This window comes from Pleurodeles waltl, chromosome 5 (assembly GCF_031143425.1).
Source record: "Pleurodeles waltl isolate 20211129_DDA chromosome 5, aPleWal1.hap1.20221129, whole genome shotgun sequence".
Lineage (NCBI taxonomy): Eukaryota > Metazoa > Chordata > Amphibia > Caudata > Salamandridae > Pleurodeles > Pleurodeles waltl.
The window spans coordinates 1415224463-1415249693 of NC_090444.1; the positions used below are offsets into that span (position 1 = coordinate 1415224463).

General features: G+C 45.0%; 1 protein-coding gene across 5 annotated transcripts in view; it reads right to left on the reverse strand.

Moving 5' to 3' along the window:
- The window catches only part of DDX43 (DEAD-box helicase 43), a 576458-nt gene that overhangs the window by 323954 nt on the left and 227273 nt on the right, over window positions 1–25231 (reverse strand). For all 5 annotated transcript variants that reach the window (XM_069235691.1, XM_069235689.1, XM_069235688.1 and 2 more), the window contains exon 12: window positions 1441–1568. In XM_069235691.1, the coding sequence (XP_069091792.1) occupies window positions 1441–1568 (128 nt within the window). The remainder of the gene's footprint in view (window positions 1–1440; window positions 1569–25231) is intronic.

A 25231-nucleotide genomic window follows, 5' to 3' on the forward strand; every position in this document is an offset into this window, starting at 1 on the left:
AATCAATGTGTGTGTCAAAAAGCACAGAAAGAGAACTTTAATGCTGGGGCTCAGAGAAATAAGCAGACAGTGAAAGTCTCATGAACACCTATACCTTAAAGTTACTGCCTAAAAAACAGCAGCCTGCAATTCATGCAAATCTTTAAAAAAAGCCGTTGGATTTCACTAGCCAAGCATTTTAGGACCAGGCAAACACAGACTCAACTGCACCTGGTAGTTAACAGTGAAATATACCAGGGATATGAGGATTAAAATGGTGCTACTGTATGCGCTCCACTCTACAGAAAACTTGAAATTTGATTTGAAGCTCCATCCAAAGACACAAAAGATCTACTTTCTGCTGCCACAACAGAGAGGCAAAAACAATAGATGATGGACGGAATGCAGAACAAATCAAACATTCACCCCCAGTCACAGATCTTGGTTTAATCCATCAGATACCCTGAAACCGGACCCAGGAAGCTTGTTTCTGGTTCAGGGAGGACCTGGTCTGACAGTTCAGGCTGGACTGCTCCCATGAGAAACAGGGTCAAGACTGATCTGCATATGGCTGGGTGCAAACTGGAATGGCATGGCAAGCAAACAAACTGATTGATTGATTAAGCTCAGATCTGTGACTGGGAGTGAATGTTTGATTTGTTCTGCATTCTGTCCATCATCTGTTGTTTATGCCCTAACACAGAAGGGCACATTCAATTAAGGGATTTATTTATTTTTTAAATGCAGTGGTTACCATATTTAGCAGCATATTTACTAAATACTTGCACTGTCTTTGCAAGACACAAGCTGTCACAAGGCAACTCCAAATCCTTATGTGGGATTTACTAAGCCAAGCAAACACACTTCAAATGTTTTAGTAAACACAAAGTAACGCAATGAAGAGTGTTGTAAACACTGGTTTGAGCCAAAACATAGCCCCTACCTGAAAAACGCATAATGAGGAGAAATTATTTATTTCTCCCTTAAGTCCTCTTTCCATGTAGTTGCATTCTGCAGAACACATAGAAAGTGGAGTATGCCTCTAAGGATTGTTTTTGTGCAGGAAAGTGTGCCTTCCTGCACAAAACCAACTCTGCCCATAATGCAGAAACCCAATCACTATAGTGCAAGTGTGCCTGCCTTGGCGCTAAGCAATAAACAGAGTGCCAGCACAGGAGACAGAAGGAATGCACCATATGTTGGTAAATAAGGATCATTTCTGCACCCTACTTTTTATACAACCCAGCCGTTTGCTTTGCAGTGTTGCGTGAAAGAATGGCAAATCAGCCCCTTAGTATATGAGCACTCCTTGATATAACATACAACAAAGTTAAACACAAGTAAGCCAAGATCGTATTAAGCAAAAAAACCACACAAAATAATAAAAAGAAAAAAAAGAAAAAAGGAGGCACCCTGAAACGCATTGCATAACCCATGAGATACGTTTGATTTCTTACATACACAAGCTTTTTTCCAACAAAAATGATGACTTTATCATCTGGTTTCAAGCTGTCAATGAAATGCAGAATGTAGGCTCTTTTTTCTTCTTCTGGGATAACTATTATATTTTGTCCGACAGTATTCACAGCCTGCAAAAAAGTTAAATATTTAAACTTCGATTGCTTGTTGTTCAGTTCTCCAATACAGTCAAATAAGAAAACACGCAAAAACTAAAACTGACAGAAAAATAATATGCTCTTCAATCACATGGCACAATTTAATATCTGCTTTGTAGCAAAACTTTCATAGGCTTCCAACTTAAATGACAAAATTACTTTCAGCACATTAGGGTGCATGAAAAAATCAAATATATACTATGACAATGTCTGGAAGTCCCGTTATTTCAACCTGGAAACACTTACTTTGTGTTAAGTAGATTTCATCATTCAAATATGCTCTCTGTAATCCTTTGCGTCTAGCAAAAAGCTGAGAAATCTGACCAGATAGTACACATTAACAAACTTGTTTTTCAATGCCATATCCCTAGGGCAATTGAGCCCTCTAAAGTGTCATTTTGGGAGACACTTTTCCCCAACTTTTGCGAGTCTCATTCAATGCAATGGTCTCTTGAAACTGAAGTACTAGCAACCTGCATTACCTCCGCTTAAGTAAGCTTTCAGTGAACCGCTAAACTACGGAGCTCTGAGTAAATTGCAGAGTATTTTAAGTACTGGAGGAGAGCGAATGAACTGTGTTAGATCGTACACATTTTAGGACTGGCATTAACCAAGACTTTGATTTTACTAAAATTATATGTATACTAATATGCTTGCTTACAGGGGCTTTCACTGAGCAATCTTCATCCATTGGTTTGGTGTTTTCTCATTCACATTTTGCTCTACCCGTTGTAGCACAGGGAATGAGCCAGTGGATCAGCCTAGTTCAGACACCGGCCATCTTTGGTTCACAAGGAGCACATCCGCACACAAGGTAGTTCTGCACAGTGCCAGTGATTTTGTTTTTTTACTTTATTACTTCAGTGTTGCCTTTGATTCACAGGGAGTGGGCAGGATGCTTTTCCTGTTTTTGATGTGAGCACGAAGCATATTCCAGCTACATCAGTTTCGGTTTCCTAATGCTGTTGTAAATTCCTTTTGGAGTGACCTTTATCTGACTGATGCAATTTCACAGCTTACAGAAACTGTGTGCATTTGAAAATGTTATTTGCAACATAATCCTCTTTTATAGCATACAGAATTAAGTGCATTTATAACTGCATTCCTTTCTGTCATGCTGGTATGTATCTTAATTGATGACTACAGTTACCCTTGTAAACCAGTGTAGCCTGTACGCTCTGCTTGTGTAGCTTTCTAATTTGCTTTCAGTGCTCTTATATGCCATGCTTAGACAGTTAACCAATATATCACTAATCAAAGCAGTGCCGTTTATTCTAATTTCCTGTCATCTACCTATCTAACTTTGCAACCCATTTTATCTGCCTACCTATCAGTCTATGTATCTACATGTCTATTGGATTGTCAACTACTATCTACCTGTCTGTGAATCTACCTATCTACTTTTCTGTCAATCTCTCTAGATATCTTTATCTACCTTTGTAACGGTATCTGTCTTACTTTGCAACTCTATAGTTGTAACTCTGTATATCAACCTATATAGGTAACCCTCTTTATCTATGCAACTTTCTCTATGCAGCCCCCCATATCTATCTATGCAACCATAGCCATCCACCGGCGCAACAATATCTATTAATAATAATACAGTCCTCTCTGTCTATGTAAGCCTCTCCATGTTTCCATCTAGTCAACGTCTTATTTGAAATAACAAGATTTACAAAAACATTTCAAACATTATTAGCAAAGTCAAGACGCTGCCAGTCAAAACTAGATCAATTGCCTTTTTTAGGTCTAGTGTTAGCATAGACTTTTTGATTTGACTAAAACGTTCTGTATAATATAGTTACATGGAGTTTCAGTCAAACATTATCCATTAGTTTGTTGTTGTCTCATTCACATTTTATTTCCTTATTTCCTCCTATTACAACCTTCATCGCTGACGTTGCTGAATTACGGCATGTTGCCCTTCCACAAGGAACAGATCCACACAAAAGTAGTTACATTCAGAGATTACTATGGTAATGGTGTTTTTTTTTTTTTTTTTTTTAAACAAACCCAACAAAGGTTTGAAATACCATGACAAAATAAAACAAGAACAAAGCCAAAATGCTGATGTCCGACACCAGACCTACTGGCTTTGCCCATGCTGCTTAAAATAGGCATATAAAATGGAATGACTTGTATAATGGCACATTCACTGAACAATCAGTGATCTCTGAGGATCCTGCTAAAATAAGGAAATAAGCCACTCAGTGCGCAAAAGTAATACCAATGCATATCTGATCTGTATAACTAAGTGGAAAAAGACACCTCACATATATAGACTTAATTTATTGTAGTTACTCACACTGAGGTAAAAAAAATTATCAGCAATACCCTGTATGTAAGAATGTATGTAAGTATGCACATGGTGGAGAAACCTCCACATGCTATCCCTATTGCCAGTGGATAAATTGAGCCATTAGTTGCTGTTGGGGGCCAGGGGCATTCATTTTTAGGGCCGGCACTTATTTTTCCTCACAAGGCATTTCATGAGAGCATGAGATGAAGAGAGGGGTAAAAAGGAGGAAACGTAAGACAGAATAAAACGTCACAAAGGAAGAAAGCATGAACTTGCAGAAGTGAGACACAAAGGGAGGGAGTGCCTGGTTTTGGATTAAAGAAACCCGAGGCGGATTAAAGACTGCACCCGTGGTACTGGCCATGATGACATTTAATAGTGCCAGCCAAAGGCTTATGAGCACAGCTTTGTGGACCAGCACTAGTTAATTTACAAATTAATCACTGCCTTTTGCAAGCTCTTAGCTCTATACCAGAATTCAGATAAATGATGGTATGCCAGTTTATGGTGGTACTTCTATCATTAGCTGGCTCGTGGTCGGAGAATAGTGCCTCAATCTACTGGATACAAGCAGTAGTGAAAGTATGCCTGATGCAAAAACATGGTGGAAACTGTCACTAAAGGGGAAACAAGTTAATTGTATGACCCAACCTGCATCACTTTAAAATTAACCTAAGTTATGTACTTGAGACTTGCAAGCACTCTAGGAAAGAACGAGGCGTGATCTAGGGGCCCACTATTGTCTTGCATCTCTTGAGTCAATGTGGTCTCCTCCAATGCTTTCTAAAGGTTAACAGTAACTGGACCAACTACGCTGGCCAGGTGTAGTCTGAGTCGGACTGACCCCTGAAGTAGTGCATACTGTTGAATCCTACTGCTGAGCACTAACAAACTGGAAGCGTTCAGTGGACTGTGGGTGAGGACCTGTGAGAGTTACTGGTGAGACTGGTCTGCCCTAGGAGAGAAAGTCACTCAGTGCAAGCATGCAGGACCAGCCAGGACAGGCCCATGCTATTGTCTGTCTGTTGTGAAGAGGATGCTGAAGTGCGCACCCGCCTGGACAAGGATTAATCCTCATATGGCAGGGTATCTCCATGGTCCCCTACCACCAAACACCACTCACCCACCCTGCATCGGGGAGCATGTCACTCCCTGACAATGGGCCCCCCACTAAATTGGCGGACAGCATCCCCATCTCAGACAGCCACAGCAATACAGACGTCAAGTGGCCTACCAGATCCCGCTGACTGGCCTCCCCAGTGTCTTTGCCCGCAACGTGTCTTGTGGAAGGACCACGACGCTCGCAGTTTCCTCTGCCATCTGACTCTGGTCCCCCCCATTCCAGCATGTCCCGCATCCACTACCAGCGACGCACTAACCTCAGGCAGTATTGAAGCCATATTGACACCGTTCCCAACCTGTGCATGGGTGGCCTCCGTCTGCCTCCCCCAGCGCCCTTACCCTTCCTCTGCCCCCACACCCTCTATGGAGTGTTGGGGGGGGGGGGATAAATCGCCTTGCTAGATGGTAATTCTGCCCACTGGGGCAGATCCTCGTTAGAGGACGCAACCACCCCTGAAGAAGAAGTCTGCGCCTTCAAGGATGCTATGGCCTGGTCCATAGCTTCCATCCTAAGCATCAGGGCCTCTAGGAGCTCTTCTGTTCGCCACCGTTCCTCCGCCATGACCCACGCACGGGCACTAGAACAGGCAAATCTATAAATGGGGCCCCACGAGGAAACCCCTCCAAACTCCAAACAGGAATTCGCTCTCCGACCCCAATGAGACTCCCCTTACCAAGAAAGCACTTAATGTAAGGGCCCTTTTACCATAGACCCCAGCAGGTATGACAAAAGGCACCTCCCCTACACTCTACCTCACTTTAGGGGGCCCAACCCTATCTACTAAGAAAAAACAGAACCACTAACGCTCCCCACACAAAATTGGCCAGGTGGCTGCTCACCTAGTAGCCTAGGAACCCTACAGGAGGCGCCAACGAGAGTAACTCGGGTCAGGTGAGCTAAGCCCAAACCAGTACGCCCCCGTGAGGCTTGCTGGGCCTCTCGTGTCTTCCTCTTCTTTCTTGAAATGCTGCAAAAAGCAACCTGCAAAACTGAGCACAAAACGAATTAAATAATGTTCAAAAACGTGCATAGAAAGGAAAATGGTCAAAATAGCCCAAAAGTAACCCAAAGTAGCCCAAACAAAGAAACACAGCCCAAAGACGAGAAAATAGCCCAAATGGCTTGTTGTGGCTACTGGGGCCTCCTGGTCGGATCGGCAAGCGTGAGAAAGACGTGCTCACCAACTGCAGCTACCTTATAAGGCCGGCCGCGTGATGTCATTTCTGTGCGCGACCCTGTAAGCACAAAGAGTGCTTCTGGGGCCACGGGCCCCTCTACAGCCAATAGGCTGCTTTCTCATCAGGGGTGGGGTTGGGAAGCCTGTTGCTCCCCGACCCTCACACGCACGTTCTGACCCAGCGCCACCGCCATAAGCGGAGCCCCCCCTGAGTGGGGTCTCCCCATGCAAAGGAGCTGTACAGGGCCTGGATACTGTGTGGGGCCCAGTGAAAGGCTACTGCGGTCTTCAGATACCCCCCTTATCCCTAACCTAGTGCGTACTGGCGGTCCTAACTGGTGATCAGATGAGCAGTTAAATGCCTTAAACTGCACTGAAATCCATTAAGTGGTTGCAGCTCAGTCAGCTCTTCCAGTTCTAGCTGATGTGCTGCTTCGATCTCATATGTGTGTCCAATGAAGCACTGGGTACAGTTCAGTGCAGGAAAATCAAACAATGGTTCAGCTGCAGTGTCTCTTTAAAATCCCTTGCACTAAGAAACTATAACCAGCAATCAGCGATTCAGAAGATATCAGTTTTCAAAGTTATTTTATCAGGTGCTGAAATGTTATCCTTTCAATCATGGTTTTAAAGTTATTGCACGCTTCATGTTTTACCACCACTCGCTGGGAATTCCAATGCACAGGCACCTGAGGACAACTTTATTTAAGGGGTTTGTGCAGCTGGGGACCACCCCGCCGCTTAATCAACACTAGAAAGCGAAGTCCAGTGTTGTGTACACAGTGTAAGGAAATGCCTCCTTGGCATGGTTACTCCCTGACTTTTTGCCTTTTGCTGATGCCAAGTTATGATTGAAAGTGTGCTGGGACCCTGCTAACCAGGCCCCAACACCAGTGTTCTTTCCTTAAACTGTACCTTTGCTTCCACAACTGGCACAGCCCTGGCACTCAGATAAGTCCCTTGTAAATGGTACCCCGGTACCAAGGGCCCTGATGCCAGAGAAGGTCTCTAAGGGCCGCAGCATGTCTTATGCCACCCTGGGGACCCCTCACTCAGCACATGCACACTGTCTCACAAGCTTGTGTGTGCTGGTGGGGAGAAAAAGACTAAGTTGACATGGCACTCCCCTCAGAGTGCCATGCCAACCTCACACTGCCTGTAGCATAGGTAAGTGACCCCTCTAGCAGGCCTTATATCCCTAATTCAGGGTGCACTATACCACAGGTGAGGACATATGTACATGAGCATTACGTCCCTACAGTGTCTAAGCAAAACGTTAGACATTGTAATTGCAGGGTAGCCATAAGAGTATACGGTCTGGCAGTTTGTCAAACACAAACTCCACAGTTCCATAATGGCTATACTGAAATCTGGGAAGTTTGGTATCAAACTTCTGAGCACAATAAATGCACACTGATGCCAGTGTGGAATTTATTGTAAAATGCACCCAGAGGGCATCTTAGAGATGCCCAATGAATACCAATCCGACTTCTAGTGTTAGGCTGGCCAGTTTGTGCCAGCCTGCCAGAACCAGACTAGTTGCTGGCCACATGGGTAGAGTGCTTTTGTCACTCTGTGGCCAGGAACAAAGCCTGTACTGGGTGGAGGTGCTTCTCACCCCCCCTCTGCAGGAACTGTAACACCTGGCGGTGAGCCTCAAAGGCTCACCCCTTTTGTTACAGCGCCACAGGGCATTCCAGCTAGTGGAGATGCCCACCCCTCTGGCCACTGCCCCCACTTCTGGCAGCAAGGCTGGAGGAGATCATGAGAAAAACAAGGAGGAGTCACCCACCAGTCAGGACAGCCCCTAAGGTGTCCTGAGCTGAGGTGACCCCTGCCTCTAGAAATCCTCCATCTTAAGTTTGGAGGATTCCCCCAATAGGATTAGTGATGTTCCCCCTCCCCTCAGGGAGGAAGCACAAAGAGGGTGTAGCCGCCCTCCGGGACAGTAGCCATTGGCTACTGCCCTCCCAGACCTAAACACACACCTAAATTTAGTATTTAGGGATACCCAAGAACCCAGGAAATTAGATTCCTGCTACCTGAACTAAGAAGGACTGCTGGTCTGAAAGCCCTGCAGAGACGACGGAAGACAACAACTGCTTTGGCCCAAGTCCTACTGGCCTGTCTCCTGACTCGAAAAACTGCAACAGCAACGCATACAACAGGGACCAGCGACCTCTGAAGCCTCAGAGGACTGTCCCGAACCTAAGGACCAAGAAACTCCTGTGAACAGTGGCTCTACTCAACAAACAGCAACAATATTGCAACTTTTCTGCAACTTTAAAAGACCTTACTCTTCCCGACGGAAGCGCAAGACTTCACTCTCTGCACCTGACGCCCCCAGCTCAAGATCCAGAGAACCAACACCACAGGGAGGACTCTCAGGTGACTGTGACCTTGTGAGTAGCCCGTGACGACCCCCCCTGGACCCTCACAGCGACGCATGCAGAGAAAATCCAGAGGCTGCCCCTGATCGTGACTGCCTGTAACAAGGGGCCCGACGCCTAGACCAAGCACTGCACCCGCAGCCCCAAGGACCAGAAGGAACCGAACCTCAATGCAGGAGTGACCACCAGGCGACCCTCTGCCTTGCCCAGTTGGTGGCTGGCCTGAGAAGCCATACTGTGCCCTGCCTGCACTGTCAGTGTGACCCCCGGGTCCCTCCATTGATTCCTATTCAAAACCCGATGCTTATTTTGCATACTGCACCCAGCTGCCCCTGTGCCGCTGAGGGTATGTTTTGTGTGCCTACTTGTGTCACCCCCCCTTCCTCCTCCCCAGAGCTCTACAAAACCCCCCTGGTCTGCCCCCGTGAGGACGCGGGTAATTACCTACTGGCAGACCGGAACCAGAGCACCCCTGTTATCCATAGGCGCCTCTTTGACCTCTGCACCTGACTGGCCCTCTGCTGCTGGTGTGGTAAACTTTGGGGTTGCCTTGAACCCCCCACATTGGGCTGCCTATGCCCCGGAACTGAGACTTGTAAGTGTACTACTTACCTCACAATCTAACCAATACTTACCTCCCCCAGGAACTGTTGATTTTTGCACTGTCTACTTTTAAAATAGCTTATTGCCATTTTTACAAAAACTGTATATGATATTGCTCTAATTCAAAGTTCCTAATTTACCTGTGTGGAGTACCTCGCATTTTATGTATTTACTTCAAATCTTGAACTTGCGGTTCTAAAAATAAATTAAGAAAATATAATTTTCTATACAAAAACTATTGGCCTGGAGTTAAGTCTTTGAGTGTGTGTTCCTCATTTATTGCCTGTGTGTGTGTACAACAAATGTGTAACACTGCCCTCTGATAAGCCTACTGCTCGACCACACTACCACAAAATAGAGCATTACAATTATCTAATTTTGCCACTAACTTACCTCTAAGGGGAACCCTTGGACTCTGTGCACACTTTCTCTTACTTTGAGATAGTATATACAGGGAGTGCAGAATTATTAGGCAAGTTGTATTTTTGAGGATTAATTTTATTATTGAACAACAACCATGTTCTCAATGAACCCAAAAAACTCATTAATATCAAAGCTGAATATTTTTGGAAGTAGTTTTTAGTTTGTTTTTAGTTTTAGCTATGTTAGGGGGATATCTGTGTGTGCAGGTGACTATTACTGTGCATAATTATTAGGCAACTTAACAAAAAACAAATATATACCCATTTCAATTATTTATTATTACCAGTGAAACCAATATAACATCTCAACATTCACAAATATACATTTCTGACATTCAAAAACAAAACAAAAACAAATCAGTGACCAATATAGCCACCTTTCTTTGCAAGGACACTCAAAAGCCTGCCATCCATGGATTCTGTCAGTGTTTTGATCTGTTCACCATCAACATTGCGTGCAGCAGCAACCACAGCCTCCCAGACACTGTTCAGAGAGGTGTACTGTTTTCCCTCCTTGTAAATCTCACATTTGATGATGGACTACAGGTTCTCAATGGGGTTCAGATCAGGTGAACAAGGAGGCCATGTCATTAGATTTCCTTCTTTTATACCCTTTCTTGCCAGCCACGCTGTGGAGTACTTGGACGCGTGTGATGGAGCATTGTCCTGCATGAAAATCATGTTTTTCTTGAAGGATGCAGACTTCTTCCTGTACCACTGCTTGAAGAAGGTGTCTTCCAGGAACTGGCAGTAGGACTGGGAGTTGAGCTTGACTCCATCCTCAACCCGAAAAGGCCCCACAAGCTCATCTTTGATGATACCAGCCCAAACCAGTACTCCACCTCCACCTTGCTGGCGTCTGAGTCGGACTGGAGCTCTCTGCCCTTTACCAATCCAGCCACGGGCCCATCCATCTGGCCCATCAAGACTCACTCTCATTTCATCAGTCCATAAAACCTTAGAAAAATCAGTCTTGAGATATTTCTTGGCCCAGTCTTGACGTTTCAGCTTGTGTGTCTTGTTCAGTGGTGGTCGTCTTTCAGCCTTTCTTACCTTGGCCATGTCTCTGAGTATTGCACACCTTGTGCTTTTGGGCACTCCAGTGATGTTGCAGCTCTGAAATATGGCCAAACTGGTGGCAAGTGGCATCGTGGCAGCTGCACGCTTGACTTTTCTCAGTTCATGGGCAGTTATTTTGCGCCTTGGTTTTTCCACACGCTTCTTGCGACCCTGTTGACTATTTTGAATGAAACGCTTGATTGTTCGATGATCACGCTTCAGAAGCTTTGCAATTTTAAGAGTGCTGCATCCCTCTGCAAGATATCTCACTATTTTTGACTTTTCTGAGCCTGTCAAGTCCTTCTTTTGACCCATTTTGCCAAAGGAAAGGAAGTTGCCTAATAATTATGCACACCTGATATAGGGTGTTGATGTCATTAGACCACACCCCTTCTCATTACAGAGATGCACATCACCTAATATGCTTAATTGGTAGTAGGCTTTCGAGCCTATACAGCTTGGAGTAAGACAACATGCATAAAGAGGATGATGTAGTCAAAATACTCATTTGCCTAATAATTCTGCACTCCCTGTACAGAGCCAACTTCCTACACACAGGATGAGCTCTTCTGTACTGTTTTGGCTGTTGCACTCAAGGGGCAATGCTGCTTCTGCCAAGAAGAGCAGAAGCTGCAAAATGAACCAATACTATGGTTAAAGACCCTTTCAGCTTGGCTTGTCAGATAGAGGCTCTCTCTGTCTCAACCGCAAACATCCTACGTAGCTGCCAACCCATATTTGAAGAGAAAGATGCATGCACTTTTGAGCAGGCCTCAACGAGAAGCGATTTCAGACCTGTATGTCCCACAGGAATCATTGGCACATGTTAATGTTTTTGGCCCAAAATCATGGGAAATCACTGCATAGTATGTAAATCCCATAGTGAAAAGAGTGTGAAAGGGGTCTTACACTGCATCACTCATATGGCAACCACTGTGGGTAGGGAGCCTGTATGATGAAGCACCAGTGACACTTAATAGGTCAGATGCCTGAATTGTGTTTCCCTAAAAGGAACGGGGTTGCCAACATGTAGGCCCATGTTTAATCCTTTAAGTAGTTCATTATCCACTGCCTGAGTAAACTCAATAGGAAAGTGTTTTAATGGCGCATCAGATTATTTTCCATTCACAAGCTTAACTTAAGCTTGAAAGGTGGGGTTTTATAATGTTGAACATACTCAATACATTCCTACTCAGACCTGTAACTTAGGCGGGGCAAAAGAAGTCTACTGAGCACTGTAAATAACTAATTTGATGTGTAATGCTTTGCCATGTGTGAAATAAAGTTATTTTTCTCTTCTACATGAAGTGGCATGCTTTTTCTTGGGCTGCTCCTCCTCTGGGACTAAATCAGAGATTATCTTTATTCAGCTCTTTAACCTTTCTTTGCAAAGTAAACATTTATTGGAATAATTATTGTAAACTCTATTGTGTTTTTTGTTACAAAAAATGGAAATAACCCTTTTGAAGCACGCCACATACTGCAGGGCGAGATTTGCATCCTTTTAAGTGAAAGAGCGTTTACAAGACAATTTTCGGATGCCAATTTAAATTGGGGATTCAAATTTCCAACTTACTCAAGGAGATGGAGGCTATATGCTGATAATTTTATAACAATGTAAAATGCATCTTTAGTTTATCCTTGGGGGTGGGAGGGCAGCAGCAGACAAGTCCAAAACAGCCCCTATGAACTAAGACTTTCTCTATGAAAGAGTTAACTAAGACTTTCTCGTTCACTGAGTACCCAAAGGATGTGCAAAAGAGTAACTGTTAGGAGCAATTGCAAAGAAGGCACTTCTGGAGCAGTTCATCTAAACAAGGGTACTGAACCAACCTGGCAATGTAAATGACCTAACACCACCATAACCTTAGTGAACAAACGAAGAGCTGAGCTAGATCAAAGAAGTGTGAGCTAGATGTGCTGCTAAGCTAACAAAAATAAAATATTTTTAGCTCTTTAGCTATCGCCTGCATGCACACTTGTGCTTGCCAAATCTTTTGTTGATAAAAACAAAAAAAATCTTAAGAGGGGCTTGGTACCCGCCCCTTACATACCTGAACTTACGATTGGCTTAGTTCAACGTCACTCTAATTTATGCGCTGTGACTGGCCAGCACATTGTCTGTTTTCACTTCCTGCTCTCTGTTGCTTTGCTGTCTAGCAGTCCATGCCATCAGGTGGATTCTTGACAGAGTACTCCTTCCGGTCACTAACACTGGCTACAGGTTAGTGTGCTGCTACTCCACAGCCCTCTGAAGATACTTTTGCGGCGTAAATGCATTGTGAGTCTGTCATTTGTGACAAACAACCTGGTTTGATACAGATTTCCAAATACCCACTTTAGTGCTGCGCACAATTCTTTATTGTGTTTGATGAGGGTAATTTGACTACTTTTGGCATGCGTTTCAAGAAAACCTACTTGGCTGGTGCCTTTTTTTAATTTTAACTTTTAAAGGTATGGCTCTGTATCCAGCCAGATGGCTGTCAACAGTACGTGTGGGCTGTGAACGTGCGCACCAAGGCCGCTTCGTTGAAATGCTAACTACACGGATATTCTAGTCCGAGTCACCTTCTGATTTCATTTGCTGGCAGGAAACAACCAGTGCGACTCACATGGCAAGGTGCATGATTCCTTGTTTATTTGTCAAACCTGCGAGTGTGTGAAAGGTGAACCAGGTTCTTGTTTAAAGTGCCGCCAGTGACTTTAAAATACAGCTCCTGGAAAATCGATAGCCCCGACCTTGCACCATGCCATCTGTTGGCTGTCTTGATTTGTTTTAAAATACATAGTGATTACTTCTCATGAGTGTTTCTTTTTTCACATCTTAGACTGCTGTTGGGAATGTCAAATGTTTATGTAGGCTATGTGAATAAGAATGTAGATAAGCTGGGCTGTACGGCTCCTGTGCAACATGGCTGAAGGTACAGGAAAAAAGTGCTATAATGCAGCCATCATTGAGCACATTATACTGCTTTTGTGTTACAGAGCAGCCGTGCTGCTGAAAAACATGGCTAAAAAAAAAAAAAAAAATGACAAAGCCAGTGGATTCCTCATAGGCAAAACCTATTGACTTTGCCAATGTTTATTTCCTTGTTGCTGATCTGTTGATACAAGGAAACAATCACCGTTGAGGTCCCAAGAAATTTGAAGGACTTCAAACAGCAGCAGCGTTGCCATCTTGTATCTTTCTTTTGAGAGCATTTGTTGAGCAATCATAGTTTGAAAACTGAACAGCATCTGCACCTTTTCTTGTTTAGCTAGAGTACTGACCAGGGGTGGGGAAGGAATTTAATAAAATATCTACTTGTCCATGGGACAGGTAGCTTGCCTACTTGTCCTCTAAAAAAGAAATAAAAAGAAAATGTACTTGCCCCTTTGTTGCCATGCACTGCGGTGACAAATTATGGCAACAATCTCATTGTAGAGGAGCTCATATAATAGCCTCTCTGATTATGCCAGGGGTAGTACTATAGTAGGGCTTAAATACTAATAGTTTCCTTATTTTGCCACCTTTCTGCAGATCTACATATTGGGTCTGGAAGAAGCAGTAAGCAAAAGTTCCAGGGTTAGAATACCTTTGAGTCTGAGCAAACCCATGCATATTGCAGGTTTTAAGGATTTTCACCAGCTCTTCTCTAATCTTTTCCTATACTCAAATGTTGTACTCCGGACAAGGGAAGAACTAGAAGTTGTTCCTGGGTTCGGATAAAGTAGTTAAACGCTTAACAGATTTTTTCGCATGGGCAAGCCTAAAAAAAGGCATATTCGCTTGTACTAAAATACAGTTCACAAATAGTTTCTAGGTGTACTATTTCCTGGTCTACTTCTGTAAATTACTGTGAATTCATGAAAGCCATAATTCCGCATTAATACAAAGACATACTATGGGTGCACTTTTGTGATTTTCTTTAAGAATTGGGCTCCTAACTAGGTAGGGTGTAGTTAACCAAAGCCTTTTCTTTTTATTAGAATTCTATTTCTCTCTCTACGTATCTGTTGGCTTTACTTTAAATGATAGCATTCTGCTCTTTCACAAGGAGCATACTGGCATACAAAGTAGTTTAGTTCAATCAGGAACTACTGTGGCAATGTGTGCCTTTGGAGAGTGTTTTTTTTTGCTGTCTGCCAATGTTTGTTACAACGGTGAGGGTCTGGCAGCTCCTACAACAAAGTTTTACAAAAGCCATGTCAAAACAAGACACGCACTGACAAAACAAAAAAACTGGCCACCAATATCGAACCGGTTGGCTTTGCCAGTACTTGTTTATTTTCATGTCTTCCCCGATCAGGGTCATACTAACAGGCCCCATTCGAGATTTTGCTGCCACACTGGACATCTGAGGTCTGCATGACAGAGAGACTTAGGGCAAGCTCAGGGAGGGGGGGATGATCGCTACTTCAAAGAAAACCAGGGCTCTTTGTTGTCGGCGTGCACTCTATGGGAGGCGTTTAAAACAGTTTTAAGGGGGAAGGCCCGAGCACTAATTGGGGCCAAGGAGAAAGACAAGGCTGGGATGCACGAACACAGAGAGAGGCAGTTAGATAAGGCAGTCCTCACCACAAGGACCCCAGAGCATCGCAGCAATTACAATTATGCCAGCAGGAGCTGAGAGCCCTGGCAGAAAACCCTGCCCAAGAAAATGCTCTGGCAGTGCATCATTGTTTGTACGACTTGGGTGAAAAAACTGGTAATTTGCTGACCTGGCTAGGGCAAAGGGACAGTAAATGCTCCTGGATGCTCCAGGTAGATAATGAAGAGGTAGTGCCCCAAACAACTGGCATGGCCATAGTGGAGACTTTTGCTGCTTGCTATGAGGGCCTACATGCCTCCTCTATGACTAGGTCCCCAGTGTGTTGATTTTCTGACAGTTATCCCCCTACAGGTACTCACTTGGGAGGATAAGGAAGTTATGGAGGCAGACATGACTGAAGAGGAGTTAACACGAGCCCTACAAGATCTGCAGTCGAGGAAGGCTCCAAGCCCCAATGGGCTCCCAATCGAAATGTACAAAAGGTTGACCAGTATTATTGCCGGACCACTGCTGGCAGTGTTCTGGCAGGCCTGTGAAAAGGGGTGTCTGCCAAATGATCAGAGGAGCGTAATGGTAGTTGACCTTCATAAGGAGGGCAAGCCTTCGATGGCCTGAAGTTCTTATAGGCCCATATCATTGTTAAATATGGAGGCCAAGGCTATGGCTTAAGCCTTGGTGAACAGGCTTCAGGGGGGTCATTACCTCACTTGTACACTCGGAGCAGTCGGGCTTTATGCCTGACAGGGGCACAAGGCTTCATCTTTGTCACCTGTACAGGGAGCTCCACATGGCGAATGATCCGCAGGTAGAGCAAATGGTCCTGACGGCTTTAGATGCCAAAATGGCATTTGATTCCCTGTCGTAGAACTACATGTTTTCCACTCTGGAGAGACTTGACTTTGGTACGCAATTCTGCACCTGGGTCAGATTCCTTTATGGTGGGTGTGAGGGTCAACAAGATGGTCTCTCAGGATTTCCAGTTCAAGAGGGGGAGCTGTCAGGGCTGCCCCCTTTCCCCCATGTTCCTTGCCTTGGTGTTGGAGCCATTGGTGTCATGGATTCTTTGGTTAGGGGATCTGGGTTCAAGGGGGGGGGGGGTTTGCTTGGAAGAGCGAAATTCACTATATGCTGATGACATAATTCTCTATGTATCGCAGCATTCCCTCTCTATTAGCAGGCTTATGCAGATATTTGGCATATTTGGAAACCACTCCAGTTATACAATAAATTGATTGAAGTCTGTTGTCTTTCCTCTTTCCGGCGCAAGCCCTCCCCTTCCCCAGGAATGCGAGTCACCGGTGGTCACAAAAGGCTTTCACTATCTGGGTATTTACGACCCCCCCCGGAATTTCTGCACAGGAACATATCTCACCAGCTCAAGTGGCTTAAGGGAGATGTTGCTCACTGGCATAGTCTTCCGTTGACCCTTATGGACAAAGCAGCCATCTATAAAATAATGAGTCGACTGCAATTTCTTTGTGTGTTGCAAGACATGCCCTATATGAGCCCCCTGGAAGTCTTCAGGAAGATAGATACAGCGGTCCTCACTCTCCTGTGGTACCAGGGTGCTCCAAGAATAGCCCTGGCCAAATCGCCAAAAGGCGTCTATGACAGAGGACTTGCAAATCCAGACATCCAAAAATACGACTGGGCATCACAACTCCTAATAATCAATGAATGGGTATTTGCCGATCAACATGCTCCAGCGTATATACTAGACAGACTAGTGATGGGCAGGGGTGGTCCTGAGGCTTTACTGTATGATACAAGATGAGAAAAACACCTACCACATCACACTTTGGCGATAGCCAAGGCCTGGAAGGAAGCAAATAAGTATCTGGGTTGGAAAGGGAAACTTATCAGTCTCACCCCACTTTGGCACAGTGATTTACTAGCAGAGGTGCGAGGATTATAAGCGTTTTGAAAATGGTAACTAATAGGGATTCAGCACCTGGAGGACAGATGGAAGGGACAGACCATAATGAGTATGAAGTCTCTTCACATAGTATGATTCTGCTGACACTCAACGCTATTGATATTTGCAGCTGGGTCATGCCCTTAGGAGACAAATTCAGGAAGGGGAGGCCTTCCCGGAGACCTCCCCCTTGGAGAATAAAATCCTCATTGAACCAATTCCAAAAAAGGGGATCAAAGTGATTTACAGAAAATTGATAAATAACTCTCCGGACCTGATGGGTCGACTAAAGGGGGCGTGGAAGGAGGATCTGGGAACCATCGAGAATGAAAAATGGGAGAAAGCCCTCAGAGGTTCCAGGGGGATAGCTATCAGGACCCGGTTCAGACTTGACCAGTTAAAAATACTACATAGATCATATTACTCTCAAACACTACTACATAAAAGTTGGAAAGCGAAAGTCCAATGTGCCTCAGGGGCTCTAACAAAGAGGGCACATTTATGCACACTCTCTGGGGGTGCCCCCTGATACAAGAACACTGGTCTGACATTGCCAGGGTGATGCCCCGGGTCTCTACACTACAGATACCACTGGACACCATGTGGTCCCTGTTGGGGATTTCGGGAGATAGCACGTGACCCAGATATCAGGGGATTTGGTTGTGAATGCCCTTATGAGCAGCAAAATGCAACATAGAGAGAGTCTGGCGAAGTCCAATCACCCCCAGGTTGGCAGAGTGGCAGTTTGACCTCGACTGGTGCCAGAGAGCCAAGAAGGTTATATACTAAGGAAGGGTATGCCCAATATAATAGGAGAAAGGTTGGAGGCTTGGGGCGTCTGTTAGAGGGAAGCGTAGGGAGGTGGATCTAGGAGGGAGTCCAGAGAGGTGAGACTGTAGGTTGGGATGAGTTCTTTTTTCCAATGGTAAAGAGGCCATAAAAGCACTAATTGTGTTTTTGTTCGTAAACTGTATGGTGTGAAGAAAGGGACTTCTGATTGGTTAATGCGCCAACACCTGTACTTCATTGCAATTCACCCTGTATGAACCCTGTTTCGTTAAATAAAACGATGTTTTTTAATAAAAGGAATGGTCTGGTGCAATCCAAGTTGTCGTGCACCAAACATTGTGACTAACTCCAGGAAGACACAGGAGTTGGGGACGCCTCGTGGGTGAGCGGAATCGTCTGGTGCAACTCCAGTAATCGCACATCAGACACTGTGCCTCCTTCCAGAGAGGTGTGGATTTGGGTACTATTTGTGTATTGGAGTGCCTGGCATGGCTGGGCACCCCTGTGAACAGTGTGTGTTCTAAAGCAACCCTCCCCCATGCTTTGTAGACTGTGGCCTGTGCCAGAAGGCACAGTGCTGAGATCCCGAGTGAACTTCCTGAGTTGTGGACAGACCTCCATTTGTCAACTGTTGCCTGATCAGCTATTTAAAAGTACTGCTATTCTCTGTATGTACATATTGCTGCTACTGTTGTGAACCGGGGTGCCCCCTTATAAGTGTGCAATTTTGAACTGGGGTAATCGCTAGGGGGGGTCTCGTGCTGACGTTTTGGCAGTGTATGAGAGTAACGGGAGGGAAAGTATTATTCTCATATGTACAGACTGCTAATGTCATCTTAACACAAAAGTGCCTAGTACTGCCAGTGATATTTCTAAATGTGATTGATGTCCAGATTCACATGATGTTCATTTATATTAACTAATGTGTGTGTTGAATACAAACTTTATTTACAAACACCTCATGTGAATTCTCTTTTGAGATCCTCAGTGTATTTGTTGTGTGGTAGTGATGTGCCAATGCTTTACACATTGCCCATGTGACAAGCCGGACTGCTCCGTGCCAATCTACAGTAGGATGAGCGTAGGTTATACAGTGAGTGTAATCACCCGCCCCTGACGGGAGTGGTAGGTTCTTCATGGCTAAAGCCTCACCCTAGTCAACAAGAACGTTCTGCCTCCAACACAGCGTAAGTCCCAGACTGAGGATTGAAGATTCAAGGATCACACGGTTGCTCTCTCTGCCTTAAACCTGTCCTAGGCCAAATAGGTGTGCACCACTGACCAGCATGTTCATTAGCATTGCCTATATATCATATGAAACACAGCTGATCTCAGCCATGCATGCTTTCTCAAGTCTACTGATGAACCCATGACCCTGGCAACAGACTCAACTGTATCAAAGCCTGCTATTGATTTCCCTGAAAGCGGCTTGGCATCTTTTACCACCTCTGCAAAATGATCCTTGGGGTGATCTAAAAGATTAGGTACCACCACGGACATCAGGTTGCACAAGGCATGGGTACACTTTGCAAACAGACAAGTGGGATTCATGGATCTAAAGCTGACCTACCAGTTGATAACAGCTTCTTGCCTACTGCTTTACATTTTTAAAAAATGTTTGTCAGGGATTCGGGAATGCACACAGATGCGCACAACAGACTTTCTACTGCCAGATAGAGTGAAAGAAAGGCTGAATCTTCACGGACTCGGACCATACTTTCTTAAAATGAGGTGGTTTACAGACTGAGAAGAAGGTGAGTTTATCCCAAGCAGCAATATTTGGATCAAGTAGCACCAAATTAAAAGGTAATAATTTGGTAGATGGACTCTTGTTCTAGGCAAGACTGCAGGTTTGGGGATGACAAAACTTTTTTTTATTTGTAGGTGAATCGGCGAAGCCTACAAGTCGCAACTGTTGGCCCAACCCTCCCGGCTCACAAGCAGTACCCCACCAAAAACCCATATAGTAAAAGGTGGTTTGTGGCAGCCTTTACACATGGACTTGAGTGCTACATCTCAGGGGGGTCGTGGTTAAACAGGGGATTACCCTTTTCTGACATGAGCAACAAGTCTCAGACACACAGGCAATGAAGGAAATGAAGTAAAGTTCTCAATAGGTTTTATTAAAGAGACTTCAATCTACTGTACAATGCATGGGCTGCAATGATTAAGATAATGAACAATGCAAGAAACAGAATTGTAAAAACGAGAGTTGTGAATATAAAGACCCCCACCATCTTACAATAACATGAGATTTGAAACAGGCCCTAATACCCTAGCATGATGAACCTAATCTCTAACCTAAAGAGAGCTAGATGTGTTAAAACTGATCAGCCAGTACCATGTCCATGACAAGAGCCCCCCACCCTCATTACCTTGTCTCTAGCTCAGACTCCATGGTGACACGAAGGCTGGGTCGGCAACAAGGCGATGTGTAGCATAGATAGCGCTGATAGCATCCGGTAGTACTCCCTCTGATAACCCAGTCTGTGTGAAAGGTATTTAAACAGATCATGTAGGACCCCTGAAGCAGGTATGTTCCCAAACAATAGATAAGAAGGCATGCTTGGGGTGGCAATTATATAAACAATTCCCTGAAAAGGTACATTATGTTACTGGCACACGTAAGTGGGAAAGTACATGATGTGAATACCTATGTATCCCATTTGTCTTTGGCGTTAATAATGACGCCTTCACAGAGTGGCAGTGATAAAGTGAAATCGAAGCATCTTCCTAACTATAAACAAGGCAGCCATCTTGGAAGAAATAATAAAATAAATGTGCTAAAGCAGAACAGGCTAAGTAGGTTAAAAGTCACTAGGTGACGGGGGCACAGGCCTGCAAGCCAGAAGGCTAAGCTATCTCCTAATTCCCAATAAAACTAAATAGGATCTACTGCATTAAAAGGTACCACTGAAGCAGGCTGAAGGAACTCAGTCAAAATGATAGATCTGTGTTCTTTTGATGGTAATTGTAGGAAGCTGGCTCTATACATACTATATCAAAAGAAGAGAGTGTGCAGAGTCCAGGGGTTCCCTAGAGGCTAAAGTAGATAACACTAATGCTCTCTTTTGTAGTAGTGTGGTCGAGCAGTTAGGCTTATCAGAGGGTAGTGCAAAGCATTTGTTACAGAATCAAGAAATGAGGCAAACGCTCAATGACTAACTCCAGGACAATTGTTTTGATATAGAAATAATATATTTTGCCATTTTATTACTAGAACCAGAAGAACTGTGTTGCTGGTAAGTACATTTTAAGTAGGTATCAAATGCACTGTTTGGTTTCAGCAGATAAAGCAGTTTACAAGTATCACTTTTCTATTCCAATAGTAGACAGTGCAATTTTTCTTTGGACTCAATATAGTTTTTTTTGGGGGGGGGGGGGGGGGGGGGGGGGAGATGAGAGGGGGTGGTCGTGTTGGCACAGAAAACAGGTAAGTGCATGACTTACAATTCCAGTCTTTGGGATTTAGGATGGCCACAGGTCAACGTTTAGGCTGACCCCAAAAGTGCACCACCAGCAACACGGAGCCAGCTGGGTGCAGAGGTAGTTGGCGCTGGGGGGAGGGGACAGTATCACACCAAACACACTCCCACAGCAGCACAGGGGCGGCCAGGTAGATGCAGGGTGCTGCAACACAAGCCTGGGCACCCATTGGTTTTCAAAAGGGGAACCTCGGGGGGGGGGGGGGTCACAAAAGATGCTGCAGGCTTGGTCTAGGGGGTCGGTTCCAGAAAACCGCAGGCTGAACATCACTGGTCCATCGGTCAGATTCTCCAAAGCCTGGGGGTCGCGGGTGCAGGGGTATCGGGAATCTTGGTCAGATCCGCCCATGGTCAGGGTGGGTCCTCTGGTTTCGGGCTGTAGGCATGGTTGTGTTTGCCAGGAGGGGTCAAACTCATGGTGGACAAAAGGTCAGAATCACCTGGGGACCTGCTCTGGACCAGTGGGCCACCTGGACACAGGCCGTGGACGTCTGGTGCAGAGTGGGTAGTACTCACAGATCAGGGGCTGTTCTGGAGTCCTGATTGAATTTTCTTGTAGACAGGGACACTATCCTCTGGAGTTCTTTGTCCTCTGCTGGGCAAGCTGTCCTCTGTGGGTTTGGAGAGATTGCTGGTCCTGCAGGATGCATTTCCTTCTTAGAGCAGGGGTCTTTGAAGCTTCAGACAGGCCAGTAGGGCTGGGACCAAGTCAGCTGAAGTCTTCATTGCTAGTGTCGGCTAAGAAGTCCTTTCTTCTGGTTTCTTCTTGTTGAGGTTGCCAGGAATCTGGTGAGCTAGGTTCGGGAGTACACTTAAATCCTAGATTTAGGTGTGTTACAGGTGTTAGAGCTCAGTAGCCAATGACTACTGGCCCTGAGGGTGGCTACACCCTTTCTGTGTCCACTCCCTTTGGGGACGAGGGCACATTCCTAACCCTATTGGTCCCTGACCTCTGAACCAAGATGGAGGATTCTGAATGGAGGGGGTTACTTCAGATCTGGACACCTTAAGGGTGGTCCTAGCTAGAGTGGTCACTCCACTCTGTTTTTCTTAATTTTCCTGCCAGACTTGCCGCCAATAGTGGGGGGCTTTATCAAGTGGTCGGAATCTCCACTAGCTGGAGTACTTTGGAACACTGTAACAGGAGGCCTGAGCCTTTAAGGCTCACCGCCAAATGTTACAGTTCCTGCAGGGGGGAGGTGTGAAGAATGGACTTAGACACCGTAGGGCCATATTGCACATGCAGCTATGCCCTCACCTGTGGTATAGTGCACCCTGAATTAGGGCTGTAAGGCCTGCTAGAGGGGTGACTTACCTATGCTACAGGCAGTAGTTGGTAGGCATAGCACCCTGAGAGGGATGCCATGTCAACTTTACCTTTTTCTCCCCAAGCACACACACTCTGCAGTGGCAGTGTGCATGTGCTTGGTGAGGGGTCTCCTAGGGTGGCACAATACATGCTGCAACCCTTTGGGACCCTCCTGAGTCACAGACCCCTTGGTGCTACTAGGACCTTTTACAAGGGACTTAGCTGTGTGCCAACTGTGTGAACAATGATACAACTCAGGGAATGAACGCTAGTGTTGGGGCCTGGTTAGAAAGATCCCAGCACACTCCCAGTCAAGTCAGCATCAATATAAGGCAAAAAGTGTTTTGTTTTTTTGGAGGGGGGGGAGTAACCATGCCAAAAGGGGCACTTTCCTGAAGTAATAGCCTGTCCAATAATTCAGTTGCCTTTCTCACAATGACAGGGAAAAAGACACTTCAGGGAGTTGATGGGTTGGGCTAGAGGACCTCCATTTTTGCCTCCACAAATGTGTCCAGGCCGCTGCCATTCAGTAGCAAGCAGGCAGCCACCAGGTTCTGAAGAGCGGGTTGGCAGCATATTGGCTGCCTCACTGCTGTCATCGTCATCAAGAGGTACCCCTTCTTGAATTTGGATGTGGTCACAGTCAGTAATGAAAATGTCATCTCAGGTCTACCAGTACTGAGGTGATAGAGGGTCGGGCTGAGATTCCTCTCTATACCTAGTCTCTTTAACTATTCTGTAGACTTCCCTACAAAACTTTATCAGAACTTCCCAGGCCTTTACATTACCAGCGGTAGTTTCTCAGTCAGAGTGATGACCAAGAGCGCCGATACAAAAGAGTACTTCGTTGGCAGAGGACTGCGTTGAGCTGATATAACTTAAGCAACATACAAGATCTCATCATTCCATCTCCTCTGCCTCCTCTACTCCTTAAAGGATTTAGAAGATGGGGAGGAATTAGACAGATGCCAAGCTCGATCTAGACATTGGTCGTGTTCATGTGGCAAAAAAAAAACTTTTCTTCACACTCATTGATGGCCTTGGCATGCATGGCACTGCATTTTTTGCATGTATTAGAGAGTCGTGCTTTGGCCACAGGCAGATCTTGTGGAAGTCCGAATGAACATCTGTCCACGTCATCTCCTATGCACTCACTGATTATTTTGGTGATAGCGAGCAGCAGTGGATGAGTCTATAAGCGTGTGAAAAAAAAAAAAATCACCTCATGTCAGTGGCGCTGTATGGTTCTAGAAATGTCACACCTGTATCACTTCTGGCACTGAAATGGAGCTAGCGTCACCTACTCATGTAGAAAGATGAGTTATGAAAAAATTCTGGATCCAGTTTGAGATAGATCAATCAATAGATATATACACAGTGGTATTCGCCATTGGGTAGCTATAGTTAGGACCACGTTTCCAATGCAAAAACATTTTTTGGTTTGCTTATAACTTTGGCGCCGTTTGACAAATCTTCACTAAACTTTCCAAAAAAAGAAGTCTCATCCTCCACAGCTTCTTTCCTGAAAGTTTCAGGGTGATCTGTCAAGCGGGGTCAAGAAAAAGGTCAATGACTACCCAGAGTTCCCTACTTCCTTTTTTCTGTGACATATCTTTATTGTTTATGGTACATGTTAATGTTAAATAAGATATTGTTCCAAAATATATACATGTGATTTCAGGGTTTAGGGAATTCTAATGCGCAGTGTCCTCCAGATGGTGCAAATCAACTGTAACGTGGATAAACTGCTTGCTGTTTACGATGCCTAATGATAAATGCATGAACAATCAGGATATAAATGAGATAAATGTAGAGGGTCTGTTCCTCAAGGCTTTAGAGTGGTAATATTTGGCCTCAAATATAGGGCGCAATGTAGAATTTATACTGAGCACTGACGAATTGGGAAGTGGTGAGCATTTAAAGTTGCATATATGAACCCAAGGGGCACAAGAAAGTTAGGGCTTGGGGTGCCAAGTAATAATGATGCATTAATATATTTGCTGAATGCGATATGGAACACTAAATTCTGCATAAACGCACACAGTATGCCCATATAATTGTGTCAGACACTCTGCTCAGATTAGTAATGGCGCAAAGATGAGGAATGTTAAATGCCTTAAATATGTGTGAGAGAGAGAGAGATAGAGACAGAAAGACAGATACACACATACATGCAAATTATCTGCGATGATTAAACTCCCTGGGTGCCTGGGGTGAGTTGGTCTCGTCCAGGCACACGGTTGCCGTGTGCCTGGGACGAGACCAGCTCCTCCTGCACCCGGCCCACAGCTCCTCCCGTGGGCCCCCTACCCACAACCCTCTGTCAGGGATGAAAGGGGAAACGCTTCTCCCCCCCACCTCCCAGTGACGTCTCATGACGTCAGCACGCAAATTGCGCGCTGACCTCCTCAGAGGTCACTTCGGAAGCGATCATGGAAGAGAAATGCTTTTGCATTTCTCTTCCGACTGGGAGAGACAAGAAAGGCCTTTCCTTTCCTTTCTTGTCTCTCACAGCATTTCGGCTGCCGATCAG